This window comes from Oryza glaberrima, chromosome 9 (assembly GCF_000147395.1).
Source record: "Oryza glaberrima chromosome 9, OglaRS2, whole genome shotgun sequence".
Lineage (NCBI taxonomy): Eukaryota > Viridiplantae > Streptophyta > Magnoliopsida > Poales > Poaceae > Oryza > Oryza glaberrima.
In genome coordinates, this window is record NC_068334.1 from 19,230,724 (window position 1) to 19,246,414 (window position 15,691).

At 45.2% G+C, this 15,691-nt stretch overlaps 1 protein-coding gene, 1 long non-coding RNA gene and 1 pseudogene across 2 annotated transcripts; 1 reads left to right on the forward strand and 2 right to left on the reverse strand.

The window, feature by feature from the left end:
- Positions 1-1,472: 1,472 nt before the first annotated feature.
- Positions 1,473-2,925, forward strand: LOC127783862 (uncharacterized; annotated as a pseudogene).
- Positions 2,926-10,750: 7,825 nt separating this feature from the next.
- LOC127785020 (uncharacterized) lies at positions 10,751-12,004 on the reverse strand. Its single transcript, XR_008019647.1, has 2 exons — positions 11,624-12,004; positions 10,751-11,117 (listed from the first exon to the last, which is right to left on the reverse strand). It is a non-coding gene; the product is annotated as an uncharacterized LOC127785020 (long non-coding RNA).
- A 1,591-nt stretch (positions 12,005-13,595) lies between these two features.
- Positions 13,596-15,441, reverse strand: LOC127783495 (uncharacterized). The gene is made up of 2 exons (XM_052310683.1): positions 14,685-15,441; positions 13,596-13,892 (listed from the first exon to the last, which is right to left on the reverse strand). Exons 1-2 carry the CDS (start codon positions 15,291-15,293, stop codon positions 13,716-13,718), a joined length of 786 nt encoding a protein of 261 aa, XP_052166643.1. The 5' UTR covers positions 15,294-15,441; the 3' UTR covers positions 13,596-13,715.
- Between the last annotated feature and the right edge of the window lie 250 nt (positions 15,442-15,691).

Below are 15,691 nucleotides of genomic sequence, written 5' to 3' on the forward strand. Positions count from 1 at the left end.
ATGATACCAGACATAATACCCCCTTGAACTATTCAATCCGGACACTTAACCCCCTGTGACCAATTTCGGCTTGTTTTACCCCTTTTGTCCGGCGTGGCACACCCATGTGGCAAATGATGTGGCAATTAAAAAAAATCCCTCCCCCTCCCCTCTCTCCCTCTCCGTCGTGAAAAATTCCTCACCCAAACCCCTAACCCTAGCGGCGCAGGTGGAGCTGGGCGGCGCTGGGGCGTGGTGAAGGGCGACGCAGACGAGGCTGTGCGGCGCAAGCGGCGCGGCGCTGCGCTGGCACGACGCTCGCATGGTGGCGGGAGACACGCGCGGCGGCACGGCACAAGCGCAGTGGCGAGGCACAAGCAGCGGCGAGGGAAGAAGAGCTCCTCAAAAGTGAAGAAAATGATATGTTTACTGGTTGAAAATACACATGCTACTAATGCATACAACCCCAGAATTACAAATACAACCCCAGAATTACAAATACACATGCTACTAATGCATACAAAAGCACACATCTTTCCTTCTCTAATATATTATTTTTAGCAACTAGATTAGCATTTCCAGCGTCCTTTTGCTTCCCCATTGCTTCCATCTGTTCCTTGTGCCTAGTAATATTGACCTCCATCTGCACCTTTGCATCAGTGACATGACATGCTTGAGCTCTGTGGCATACCTGTGCGCCATCCCGTCCTTGTGCCTTGCCGCCGTGCGAGCGTCGTGCCTGCGCAGCGCCGCGCCGCACAGCCTAGCCTACGTCGCCCTTCACCACGCCCCAGCACCGCCCTTCACCATGCTGCTGCGCCGCCCATCTCCACCTGTGCCGCTAGGGTTAGGGGTTTGGGTGGGGAAATTTTCACGGGGGAGAGGGAGGGGAGGGATATTTTTATGTAACTGCCACATCATTTGCCACATGGGTGTGCCACGTCAGGGCCAAAGGGGTAAAACTAGTTGAAATTGGTCGCGGGGGGGTTAAGTGTCCGGATTGAATAGTTCAAGGGGATGTTATGTCTGGTATCATAGTACTTTGGCAAGAGTTTAGGGGGGGGGGGGGGTAAATCGGACTTAACCATTAGTCCAATAAACCCATTTCCACCCAACCCACCTAGCTTCCGGCCAGGAAAAATCTCTGGTGTGTTTATTGGAGAGTGGAGTGTCGTCCACTAGTCTCTCTATAGTATCCGGTCTCCGATTCTGATCCCCTTTCTTTCCCCTCCTCCGCTACAAAATCAAAATCAAAATCAAACCCTCGACCCCCCTTGGTCGATCTACTAGGCATTGTTTGGATAATGGGATTGGGAAATGATTTCCCACCCATCGAAAGGTATCTTTAAATCCTAACCATTCATTCTCCTTCTTCCATTTAATCCTAACCCTTCATTCATTTCCCAATCTCAATCCTACTCTTCATTTCCCATTATCCAAACACACCCCTAGGGTTTCCGATCCACGAATCAACCCACCAGAATCGCCCGGCCATGCCTTGGGTTTATCATCCGCAACTTGAATCGCTGGCCGTTCCGCAACAACCTGAATCGTGTGCCTTGGCTGCGGTGGTTACGCAGCCTGAATCGCCGGCCATGGCTGGGGTTGATCGTCTCCGCTTGGACGGTGCCATGCCCCCCTCGTATCCCTCCTCCTGGTCTGTGCTGCCGCGGGAGGTCGTGGTTGTCGACGAGATCGACGACGGGGAGGAGCTACGCCGGTGGAACATCCTGAGATGCGATCGCAGGGCCGGCTACGGCGTCTGCGAGGCAGTGGTGGAGGGCGTGAAGCTCGGTGCGCGCGTCGTCTCCGCCCTGTGCATCATCGTGAGCAAAGCCGCGCGGGCTGGGACGAGAGGCCAAGTCTGCGCCGCGGTGCTGGCTATCAAGAATCATGTCATCGTCCTCTCCGTCGCCTTTCCCAGAGGTGATTTGTTCCACTCCCTCAAGTGTGCGTGTTCATCCTTCTACCTGGTCTACGACGCCTCCGACGCGTCCATCACCATGATCCCCGACCTGCAATTCTCCTTTCACCACCACAAAGTGTCTTCTGCTGTCACCAAGGAACCTCTCCCAATCGCTTGTGGTGTTGCACATTACCTCGTCCTCCTAGGCCGTGCCATGACGATTAAGGGGATGGATCAGCACATAGAAGATCGTGTCTGCCTGAGTCCGCTGCAGCAGTCATCTTTGGCTCATCCATCGCCATCGTCCAGCACCAACTGCAGTCTGTGGATGACCAAGTCGGTCATCTTCCCCAAAGAGGTGGTGACGAGAGGCTTTTCTGCAAATAAGATGTTCTCGTTCGATGGCTTGGCTATGTGGGTTGACTTGCATCAAGGAATCCTCTTCTGCCAACACTACGACTTGTTCTCCAATTCCAATGACAGCGGCTCTGTGCCGTTCTACTTTGTTGATCTGCCACCGGGCTGTTGTAATGATGGCATCACCACCCGCCCGCTTTCTGACTCCTATCCACCAGAGATGTACCGTTCTATCGTGTGTGTCGGAGACAGCATCAAGTTCGTCACCATTGAAGGCTACCTCCGCGACAGCACTGCCCCTATCGAGGATCGGATGGTGACTATGTGGAGCCTGAGACCCCAGGAATCTTGGTCGTGGAGGAAAGACCGTGACCTCAGCATTGGAGGCATATGCGCGCAGCTTTACAAGAAGATTCCTATATGAGCAACGATGCTGGAGCCGATGCCGAATATGGCACCGCAGAGTCCTATCCTGAGCACGGAGGATGGCAGCCTCCATCTCCTTATCGTGAATGATAAACAGCAATGAAATGCTCGAGAATCAGAATATTATGGTCACTGTTGACATGTCCAAGGGCTACGTAATCTCCGCTTGTTTGCTCCCTACTGACTTTGGCGATCAGCTGCCTGGGTTGTATGGTGTCATGCTGCCGCGTATGCTGGGCTCCAACTTCTTCCGGTAAACTGCTTTCTGTTTTTACAATTGTTGAATTTGTGATTAATAAATGTATTCATGTCTTGTTTGTAGGTTCTGATTGGCAAAAAAAGAAGCACATGGAACGGCAATGAGAAAACACATGCAATTTATCTATATTATTAGATGTAATCGGATATTTGTAGTTCTCTTCTTATCTTTCTCTAAGCACTATGTTAGTGGTGGAAACTTTATCTGCACTGCAAGCTATCTTAGCACTGATGATCGGCATGCAATCTTAGTAAAATTTCTTGAGATGAGAATGTGCCATGTTTGTAAAAGATGGACCTATTAAGAATCACCTTATGTGACCTCACCTTTCACCTATCTGGACTGCCATCATCATCATCATTTTCATCCCAGAAACTTCATAACATAGCAGGTTATACCTCCCATGAAGTTGTTTGATAAGAACGAAGTCCCCAGCTCTATCCTCACTCCTTACCGAAAAACAGAAATTAAATTAATGGAACGATCAGATCTGCTCTGTATTTACAAATGGAGACAACATAAGTTCAGTTTGACCAAAAATGAAAACCACCAAGCAATTGAAGAACTGGAACTCACTTTCTCTGATACTTCAGCTTATGCAAGATTTTCTTCTGCAGCTAAATTTATATTGACATAAACATGTCTCAAATTGTCACATCATAAACATAAAAGAAGTAAATGAAGATGGATTTGATCATTTTATTACTGAATGGCATACTATCTTGCCTTCTTCTGCCATTTTACAGAAAACAAGAATGCTCATTAAAAGTTGCAAATCGCAAGATAGGATTTTCACCAGTGGTCAACGCCTACCATAATAGTGGAATCAACACATAGTTGTTCATTTTCACTTAGCAAAGGGCTTAGCAAAGGGTAATTTATAAACTGAGAATGAGTAGAGAAGTTGCTGGTTTTATATTTTTTAGGGTAGGAGTAAAAATATAGTGAGCTGTCTTTGGTGATTTTTTTTCAACAATAGCCTGGTGAGGCCTCTTTAATAACAGCAAAGATAAAGATAAAGTCACAATAAATCTGAGTTTGCACATAGAATTTAAAACAACATAAAAGGAAATATTTTTTTCAGTGAAAAGGAAGGTCAAAATCAACTGCCTCACGAACTATAAGTGTGCAAAAAGGAAAAGAAACTGCTACACGTATTAATTTTTTCTTACTAAATTTATACTAACAATCATCTCAACAACAGTTTGATTCAAGTAGATGGTAGTTATAAAAAATCTAGATGCACTCCTAGCATGACACGTCAGTGTTAGTAAGAATTTAGTAAGGAAAAGTTAGTATTTTTCAAACTGTACCATATGCAACAAGGAGTTCTGGATCACCGTATACATCAACAAGGACCTACATGGTTTTGTCAATGAGTCACAAAGGATTACACTAAACATCTCAATTCTCAATAGACTGTAAACCCTGCAAACACATCAGTGTGCATGGAACTATTGTCGACAAGAAAGCATTAGTACCATAGAGTAACTGCCAATCGCAGGCTAATAAAATTACATCATGAAGGACCTGATTATACTGAACAGGGCCGAAAGGGAAGGGGAAAAGGCAATGATGAATACCTCAACTCCACAAGTGACCTTGCAAATTAAGAACAAGAACTGGTTGGTATTATTACATAATCGCCATCAATGTTGAGAAAGTTATAGTTGATGCTACGTGAAGAAGGAAATGAGATTTGTATGAACTATGGACACTAAGGAACTATTTAAATCGGCATAAGTTAAGCAGCATTTACTTGATAAAAAGTTTGACTCGGCCCTTTGGATAAGTTTTCCACATTTGTTGTCTCCATCCATGACTTGGATTCACAGCACAGAGGATCCATGCCACAAATCACAACTCTATATCCTCTAGCAGGAGATGTAAAAATTAAAAATAAGAGAAACTAATGTGTGATCACTGATGTTAATATTTGATATAAAGTGTTCTTTGATTCCCATTCCTTGAAAAAAAATACATAGGTTACGTTAACATATCAAATCATTTATAATATTTTTCTTGAAGAATAAAGGACAACCAAAAACCACATAGGAAAAATTAAAAAGACATGTTGATGCCTTTGTGACAAAGTTCTGTAGATAATCATGCATGACTAAACTGGAAAATACATAACACTTTGTTAGGAAAGCATGGAACATCCATATGATTCATAGAATTCATTTGTAAAAATCATTTCATTTCAACCATGGTTTTAAAATCCAAACCGATAAGCTTGGCTACAGGTCCTTTCAGGGAAACCATAGGCATGAACAAATAAGCAAATGCTTCTCCCAGAGATACAACCTTCATGAGCACATGCATGATTGCTGACATATCTAAAGACAATCCAAGGAAAAAAAATACATTGGAGATGATAAAATGAGAAGTGTACTTGTATTATCACATATCTAATCACCATAAAAATTCAGTTGCTGCAGAGTAGTGCACAATAAAAATTGTAAGCTTTCATGTGAGAGAGGCAATTCAGTTTAACAATATATAGACGACATTCATTTAAAACAGCCTTAGGTCAATAACAAATAATACAAATACACTTTTATAGATGTAAGGAGATCAGTGACCAGTAGGGAACATATTAGTTTCCCCTAATTTCTACCAGGACTAAAAATTAACCACCAGACAATACATTCTGAATGTTAGGACATAACACATGGCTTTGCAATGAATCGGGGGAACTGGGGAAATCACCTTCCAGTTGCAGGAGTAGAAACACAAGCTCATGCAATCCAACCTTTAAGCCGATACCCCAGATGCGTGAAATAGTTTATGCAAATAAGTTTGTGGCGGCCTTCTGGGTTGTTGTTTCAAACATGATAAACAACTCAATGGTAAAAAGATAATTTCTGATTTTGGCCATAGAAACCTCTGTGTGTAGATATGCACCTACTTTCGTTGACATAATAGAGAGGACCGTAGGAAAATAGAAAATACCATTGCTAAATGGAAAAGTAGTAATAGTTACAGATATCAAGCACAAATTGCACAACTCAAATAGGGTAAAGTGCTAAATATCAGGAGCACAGCAAAAGAGCAGATTCAAACTACCAACATGATTGTCCTGCTTGAGAAACCCATTTGAAAAGACACAAGTAGGAGAACAACCACCTTTTGAAAGACACGAGTTGGAGAACAAGCACTTAACGTCGAGTTTGAATCGTGTCACTGAACCATAATACCAGATACAATGTACTCCTTCCATCCACAAAAGTTATACCTATTACTTTTATCACTATAAGGCTAAGAAAAAAATTAAATCATTTTAGATGTTACAAAATCAAGGAGTAAATGCAAGCATACAACCAATCCTCTCCCCACCACTCATTCCCTCCCCCCCTCTCTCTCTCTCTCTCGTTTCATCCGGCCGGTTCCCTCCCCTCCCCTTCCTTCCGGCGGAGGGCGTCGGCGGTGGCGCGGGCGGTGAAAAGGTCGGCGGCAGCGCGGGCGGAGGGAGCCGGCGGAGGCGCGGGTGGAGGGCTACGGCGGCGGCGGGGGCGGAGGTGGCCGGCGTTGGCGACAACGCCTACGAGCGACGACGATGACTACCGCGTCGCTGCCCCTCCCCTCGACCCCTCCCCTCCCAGATCCGGTGGAGGGGAGGGGTGTCGGCGGCGGCGCGGGCGGAGGACGGTGGCGACGGCGCCTACGAGCAACGACGACGACGACTACCGCGTTGCTGCCCCTCCCCTCGACCCCTCCCCTCCCAGATCTGGCAGAGGGGAGGGGTGTCGGCGGCACGCACGGGCTCGCTGCCCCAACCATCCCCTTCCAGATCCGGCCGAGGAGGGAGGGAGGCGGCGGCAGCGGCCACCCCATGCAATGGAGGAGTTCGCCGGTGACGACGACATGTTTTTTTTCTTAAGTTTAGATGTTCATTGTTGTTAACTTGTTGTGGATTTGAATCCAATACTTTTGTTTCTTGGATGAGAATTTGTGATTTGAAACCCTATAGAGGGGTGGGGTTGGAAGGAATTTTTTTTTTTTTGACATCGAGGGTATTTTTGCAGGCAGGGCTACTGGCACTTGGCAACGCCTGCGAAGATCCGAACTGCTGCATGTGAAAATTAGGGATTTTTACCGTCGTTTAAATATAGGCGGAAGGTTTTGCTGCCTGTGAAAACGTGTTTTGACCACTTGAGAAAAAGGATCAGCAGCTCCCGACCACGGAGGTGAGAACTGCCGGATCGATGGAAAGGAACTAGCAAGTTGTTGCCTATACACTTACATAGAGTTGGCCGTTGCCTTGTTAACTGGCCCGGCGAAAAAAAGAGTTCGCCGTTGCCGACATGTCCCTAGGTAATTACCTTTTTATTGATCTGTCGATTACCTTTTTATTGTCTGGATCCTAGGCGAAGTGGCAAATTAACCCAAAAAAAAAAAAAACCCCCCCTCGGAGTCGATAGATCGTATGTACGTCTTTACTACAGGGACCGGCAGCCGCAGCTCCTCCTGTGGCTCTTCTTGGTGGCTAGTGACGGGCGCTGTCATGGCATCTATTAAAAAGTCTCACATTAGTTGTTATAGAAAGGGAAAAGACCTAATATATACTTCCTATTTTATTGTATGACGTCGTTGACTTTTCGACTAACGTTTTACTATTCATTTTATTCAAATTTTTTGTGTAAATATGAAAATATTTATGTTATGCTTAAAGAATATTTGATGACGAATCAAGTCATAATAAAATAAATGATAATCACATAAAATTTTTTGAATAAAACGAATAGTCAAACGTTGGATAAAAAGTCAACGGCGTTATACATTAAAATATGGAGGTAGTATATATGAATGGAGGAGCCCCTCACATTAATGGCTAGCTTTTGGAGGTGAAAAAAGCCATTTACTATTCTACAATTAGTATTAGAGCCTGATTAGTTCAATATCTTTAGCCCAAGGGCATAGTATATGATCTGAGGGACTGTGGGGGAAACGGTGAAGGGGCGGTAAACGGCTAAGGGACATAGTGTGGGGAAACGATGAAGGGGCAGTGAGCGGCTGAGGGATATAGTGTGTGAAGGCCTGATGTACCGTGGGTGCCTGACATAGTGTGTGAAGGCCTGATGGACCGTGAATGCCTGTAGCGCACGTATACCTAATGGACCATAGGGAGACGGTGAAGGGGCGGTGAACGGCTAAGGGACACCCATGTCGGGACTCGTATACCTGAGGGATCGTGAGGAAACGGTGTGATGTGAAGGGGAGAGTTTGTTGAATAGTCCCACATTGGTTGTGGAAGTGGGCACCCATGTGTGAAGGGGGAGATTGTTGAATAGTTTCATATTGGTTGTGGAAGGGTAAGGGACCTAGTATATATGGGGGTTAATTGGATTGATACCATTGAAATTACTTCGGTTTTGAAATATAACATTATAATTCATCAAATTGAAACCACTCCAGTACAATTTCTCAGGTATTCCAGGCATGCCACTACTTATTCTTTCAATGCATTTCCCAATTTTTTTAGACCAATTTACCCATGTCTTGTTCATTCCCCCTCTCTTCTCCTTTTCTGAATCTTGGCGACATAAGCTATCAGCGAGTAAGCTTTCTCCAAATCTCCAATCAAGAATCCAACGAGCAGCTAGCAGCAATGATCATTTCCGTTGCCCATCTCCTTCTTGTTATAGCTCTCATCCTCGCGGAGGCGGGGGCAGATGGCTGTGCACCATCGGCATTGCTGGCTGCGCATCAAGTAGGTGATGTCAGGCCAGCTCCGGCGAACCACACCATGCGCATGCTGTGGAGGTCGGGAGCACGTAGCGGCGGGACTGCATGCCGAGCCTAGCCAATTTGTTGGAGAGGTCAAGCTTGACGCCCATCGAAGAGAAGGAGCACCTCATCGCCAACGCCAATGCTCTCCTTTCAGGCCCGCATCAGGAACACGTCATTGACGGAGATGGAGGTCACGGTGTAGACCCCCTTGGTGTAGACTGTAGAGCACCTCGACCTTGGCAAGGCTGGGGCCAGGCGGCCGCCGCCGCCTCGGTAGGTAACCGGCGCCGGCGCCGACGCCGACGCCCAGGAAGAGGACGACCGGATTTATGACCAACTCCGGCGAGCTCGATAGGGTGGCGGATGATGGAGAGGCGGCGGCTCCGTGGCATGGGGATGTGCGGTTAGCAGTGGAGGGTGGTGACCGGCAGCCACAAAAGCATTACAGGGGACGAGAGGAGAGAGAGAGGAAGATGAACAAAGAAGAGGATGGGGTGGGGGGGGGGGGGGGGGGGGAGACGAGGGTAGTTTGGTCAGAAGTAAATATAATAATATGTCATCGTGTTTTCTTAAACCTTTACTGTGTGCCATCGCCGTCCACAAGCCGTTGGTTGGACATCTGTTAAAGCTGTAAAAAAACATATTTGCCCATAACTCATTGTACATGGTATTTTTTTGTCAAGGGAGAAAGACAGACCAATTGGAAAACATACAAGCAGCTCGTGTGGGCTGCGTGCATATGGGCCGATGGCCAGCAGTTGCGTACGTTGGTCATCTGCTATATCCCAGCGTATATATATACGGCCGCATATATCGGGAGCGTATACGCGTGATGTCACTTCCTCATCGGCAAGAAACTGGTGACGGAAGGATGACGCAGGACCGTATGGCGACGCGGTCGCATACACCGGAGGTAGAAACGATCGAGCTCTATTAAAAGAGATTTTCTCCCGTCCTACATATCGTACCGGGAGGTACAAAATCAAATCTAGCTGTCCATCGTGGGGGGGGGGGGGGTATGGTTGGAAAACAGAGAAGAGAAGTGGAACCATCTCCCTGGAGTCGCGCCGCCGCTTTCTCGCTTTCTTTCCTCCCTCCGCGCGCCGCCTCTTTCTCATCTGTCGCCCCGCATCCATGCCCTGCTGGTGCCAATTTTTTCCCATCTCACGGTGCACTCGCCCCGCATCCACGCCCCCGTCGGTGCCCATTTTTTTCCCATCTATCTGCCGTCTGCGGCAGCGGAACCACCGGCGAGCTCCGTCACCAGTAGCGCCGCCGCATTCAGGAGCGACGGTGCCGTGGCATTCTACGTCCCCCATCCCCCCCCCCCTCTCTCGACGGCTCAAGCAAGTACCTCCCCCACTGCCATCGGCGCAGCCCAGGCCCCCTACCAGTTTAGGGTTTCTCCCCAGGTATGGGATTTTCTTGTGATCTAAAATTTTTTTTGTTATAAGTAAGAGCTAAGGTAGCAGTCTGTTTATTCATTTTAGATGATTTCTAAGTATTCTGTGTTTTCTTTTTGCAGATTTTGTATGGGTCATGAAATGAGAGACAATTATGAAGTGTATGAGAAGTATGAAGCGTTTCTTTGCACCGGTGGAAGTTGAATCTAGAGTTTGATCATAATTTTAATGTTTGATTTCCATGTGTGGGAAGCTGTATTGTTGGATAGAGGATTATATATTGTTTGCCACTATTATGCTATGAAACTTATGAACGTGTGTCATGTACATACTTTGTTGATGCAAAGTAGAGAACGTATGCGCTCAGCTGCATATTGTGAAATGTAGAGAATTGTGACAGATGGCTGGTTAAGGACATTGGTGTCTGCAATTTCTCAGTTACCAAGCTCAACAGGCTGCTTGTGCAAACATGAAAGTTTTGCAATGTGTGGCAAGATGACTAGATGTCTAGATGGGACTTACATAGCAACCCTTCCTGGCAACTTTGTCATTCAACTTAAGTTATGAAGTACTAAATCAAGGGAATTGTTGTTATCAAATTTCTTGAGAATTTGGAGGACAGGATGTTATTTCTGACAATGCAAACGAAACAAGAGACCACCTCATCAAGATCCTATATACACATAATTTGGACAGACATTCCTCATGGGCATTTCATAGAACACCTTATGTGCAAAATTACAAAAAAAAAAAACCAACAAACTTCAGCATAACCTCCCCTGTATTCACGGCAAAATCAATTTACAAAAATGTTGCTCACAACACAATTCACACATATACAACAAATAGTTTCACATCACATCACAGTTTACAAACACCCATAGACCGCAGCCTCCCAAGATACTCGGCTTAAATCATCCCAAAGGCAGCTTGAGTGCTCCACTATGATAACAAAATGTAAAGTGATCTAGCCCACATTTTGGCAAGATTTGGTTCAGATGAGGCTTTAATCGTTTTCAATAAAATGAGACTGATTTCTTGATATCTCCAAAACCTGCAAATAATCAACACTCAGAAAGGTTGGAATCCAAGGTAGTGTAAAACAGGCATATAGCACCATGCCAGGGCAGAAGAACCACATGTACTCAAATAGCTTTAAAACCTGTGAGTAAATTATTCATTGGATATTTTTGACAATGCAAAGAAACCACTGTCGATCAACTTCTTTAGACAGAACAAAGCACTAAATTTCTGAACAACATAATAACCCCACAAACTAGTAGTACCAATCAAAAGTATATGCAGGCATCAAAACCCTGTTTATTTAATTGCGTATCAAATGTCCTGTTTCTTCAATTGTATATTATGAAGACGACTTCTCGTATATTCAGCTATCCAGGATATGTAGTACATCCTAGACATATCTAACATCAAATTACGAATACAGAGTTGTTTATACATCCACGTAATCTAGTGCTTCAAGTCCAGGAAATACATAAGACTCTAGTATGTAGAATCTAAGGCAAGTTTCATAGTACAAGGAATTACTCATATTCTAACCTGGGCATTCTGCTGAACATCCAGGAAGGATTGAGGAAGCTGCAGCGCGTAGGCTGACCCATCACGGCAAGGAGGAGGTCCTCCCCTAAGGGCGACGGGGCAGCTTCATCTTCCCTGCTTCGTCCCTTGTAGCGCCAGTTGCCGGAGTCGCGATGCCAGTGGTCATCATCGGTGTTGGGAGGAGGGGAAGGGGAGAGGGGGGGGGGGGGGGGGTCGTCGGCCTGCTTCAGCTTAGATTTGGTGGCCTCCCCATCACGATGCAGGGAGGAGACGGGAGGAGGCCCCCATGGCTTCGGCATGCTTGCCTGCGCGGGGTGCCGAGGGCGTCGCGCGGAGACGAGGAGAGGGCGGCAAGGACGGGGCCAGATCGGCGGCAGCTCCTGTCGCTCCACGGTTTGTTGATGCGAAAAGACGACCTTACCCTTCCACCTGTCTACCCTGATGCGGTACCATCCCAAGTACCTGGCGGTACCGATGGATGACAGCCGTTGGATCTGATCCAATCAATGGCTACGATTTGGTACCGCCCCAACCTGCTGGACAGTAAAAAAAACTCCTATTAAAATGGATGATTCCCGTTATCCAGATAACTCGGCGAGCTAATCCATCCGCAGGTACATCGGAACAGCCACACGCGGCCGTGGCGGCGCCGGAGTATGCGCCATGTGTTAATGGGAAGCCCTGCGCCCGGCCGCGCGTCGACGGGGAGCCCAGCGACCGGCCGCCGCCGCGCGTCGATGCGAAGCCCTGCGCTCGACCGCGCGTCGTCGATGGGGAGCCGGGCGTTCGGCCGCGCGTGGGGAACTGGGGCGGCCGACGGCGCGTCGGTGACTTGGGCGGCCGGCGTTTCATCAATGGAGTCGGCGCCGCCTCACACTGGGCATATTGTTTTGGGGTGCACGTCTAGGGTTTTCAGTCAAGAAGTGCTAGTGTATGTTAGTCAAAGGGTATTTTAGTCATTAAAAAAATTTCACTTCATCAAACGGGTGCCAACTAACGGCTCATGGACAGCGATGGCACGCAATAGAGGTTCAAGAAAACACGATGACATATTATTCAACTTAACAAAGTCAGTGGTAGATTGTAGAAGTGGTGAAAATTCAGTGGTACTGAGTGGATTCTCTCATTTCAAAACGAGCAAAATTATAATGGTATGGGTTTAATTAACCCATATATAAATAGAGGAACCCCTCACCTTAATAGCTAGCTTTTAGGGTAGGAAATGTGCTTTACGATCTCATAAAGTTTATGGCGGTGGGTCCCGTACTTGCCCGTGGAACACATGCTACCGTGGCACTGCCGACGTCGCACGGCCGGCGGTATAAGCCCAGACCCAGACTTGAGGATGGCGATTCGATGGGAGGTGGCGCAGATGCTGACTGCGGAGGTATTCGGTTCAGTGCTTGATCAGGGAAAATATCATGCTGCACATCACCATGCCCACCGCCACACCGCCGTCGCAGCGCTAACTGCCCTAGATTTGCTTTGTGAAATGTTTACTCTTAGGCAGTTGCTGGGAAACAAGTTTTAGACTTCTTCAAAATATCAAAAAAGAGAGGAGTACGAATAAATGGATGACAATGACAAAGGCCGTGTTTAGTCCCTTCAAGCTTCTAAAAATTTCATCACATCAAATGTTTAGACATATGTATAGAGCATTATATATTGACAAAAAAAATCAATTACACAGTTTGTATGTAAATTGCGAGACGAATATTTTGAGCCTAATTGCGCCATGATTTTAATGATGGATTTATTAGACTTATTAAATTCGTCTCGCAATTTACAGACGGAATCTGTAATTTGTTTTGTTATTAGTTTACGTTTAATACTGATATGTGTCCGTATATTTTTTAAAAAATTGGCCAAAGAACTAGACACAGCAAAGTAAATAAGTTCCAGCACCATAGCACGAATGAATAGACACAGTAGTAAGATTGCAATTAATTCAAGTAGATAAGTTCCAGCACCATATATAGCACCAATGGGCAGACACGCGGGTAGGAAGAGCATAGCTTTTATGAGATTTAAGGGGAAAAAAAAAGTAAACACAGTAGCAAAATCTGTTACATGCGCTCTTCTCCCAGGAAACTTAAGCATCGGCGTCTTTATGGTCGAACTTTCTTCTCCAGCCCAAAATATTATCAATGTCCAACGCGTCGGCTGCTAGCTGTGTCTGGTTGTACATGTTCGTTATTCTCTCCAACAGGTATGGAAGAAACAGTGGGTCCACGATTGGAAGATAGTTCTCCGCTTGCTCCATAGAATCCTAACAAGAAGATAGGAATAGTAGTTAGAACTGCTATACTAAAAAATACGGATTATATTTGATTAAACAAAGCAGAGTTGAATGAAAGAATAATTTAGCAATGTGTTCCTAGCTAGGAGTAGAAGTAGTAGTAGCACCAGTAGCCAGTACTAATGTACTATTGTAGTAACAAACATGAGAACCTCATTTAGGCCTCCTTTTTGAAAGCGATATTAAGAAAACATATGAATAAAAAGGCACAGGAATAGAGTGTCATGCACTCATGCCTAGACGAAGACTACAGGAAGTGAAAACACTGCAATTTGGTAAAAGATGTATTTGGATGTTCTGTAGGGAAATCATAGGAATCTTAATCCTTTGAAATTCCTACAAGATTCCTTGGTTCCAAATAAGCTCTTTAAGCAAAAGTACACAATACTGTAAAAAAGAACTCAACAGGGACATAGCCTAGTACAGACGGATGATTAAATATGTAAGAGTACTACTAGTAGTAGTACCAGTCAGCAAGAACTCAACTAGGATAAAGATGATTAAACTACTCAGAAATGATTAGACATATACAGTGGAGTATACTTAGTAGTAGTATTTATGAGCAACTTATGTTTTTTATTTTTTTAAAATAATTTTAAATAAGACGGGTGATTAAAATTGAACACAAAAACTAGCTATACTTAAAATAGAACGGAGAGAGTCCTACTCAGAAATAGTAAGGAGGCAAAACAGGGGAAGAATACTCACTGAGTCACTGGTTACTAGTTTAGACAAAGGAAAAGGAACTCAGCTTGTACTTACCTCGCCAGATTTAATAGCGTGAACGATGAAACACCTTGAGAAATCCAGATGAGATAGAGGGCACAATGGAAGGTACTGTTTAAGTAGCACCCGCTCACCAGATTGATTGATCCTGGAATAGTACAGAACCTGATATGTGGAGTAACCAATTTTCATTTGCTTGAACCACTCTTCCTTCTCATTTGGAAGAGCTGTTCTTAATGCAAACCAAGCGAACGATTCCAGACCACGCTCGTAGTCTCTCAAACTTTGGATGAGAGCAGCCCTCTCAGTTGCTGTCATCATGCAACAGTGATTAAAAATGACTGACCTGCCTTTCCTGGTTCTTCCACAGTTGCTGTCCATATTGTAAATATACTTCACCAGTTGGTCCATATAAACTGGAAGGTACTCATTTCCATCCGTTGGATGCTTCCACCTGAAGTGCTCTAGAAGAATACTAGCGATGTTGAACATATCATTCTGACAAAACTCTGCATTGAAAAGTTCCGGACCACGGTACTGAACGAAGTTGACTGAAGAACTGAATTGCAATCTATCAAACTCAGAGTTGTACATAATATCTCCCAACCCAAACTTCCCGTCAAGAGACATTCCATTTAAATGCATCCTTTCAATCAGTTCAAATAATAACCTGAGTGCTCTAAGACCAACAGGAGATAATTCAACAACGAAATGATCATATCCTTGATCCCAATGCCATAACTTCTGGGGGAGAACTCTTGTAACTAGTAAGTGGTCCTTGATTGCAGCAAGATAGGAATCAAATGATAATAGCCTAGCAATGACAACACATATAGTAAGAAAACAGAACAGCATAATAAAGTTTTGCTCTGTGTGTCAAAGATTCACACAACATGTATATAAAAATAATAAACAGAACATACCAATTCAACAGCAGTCAGTAACATAACAATGGTAAACATAATAGAACAATAGTAAAGAAACAGGAAGTGTTTTTACCCTCCACGAATCCGTGGTCTAACTGAGATAGTTGAGATGGTTGA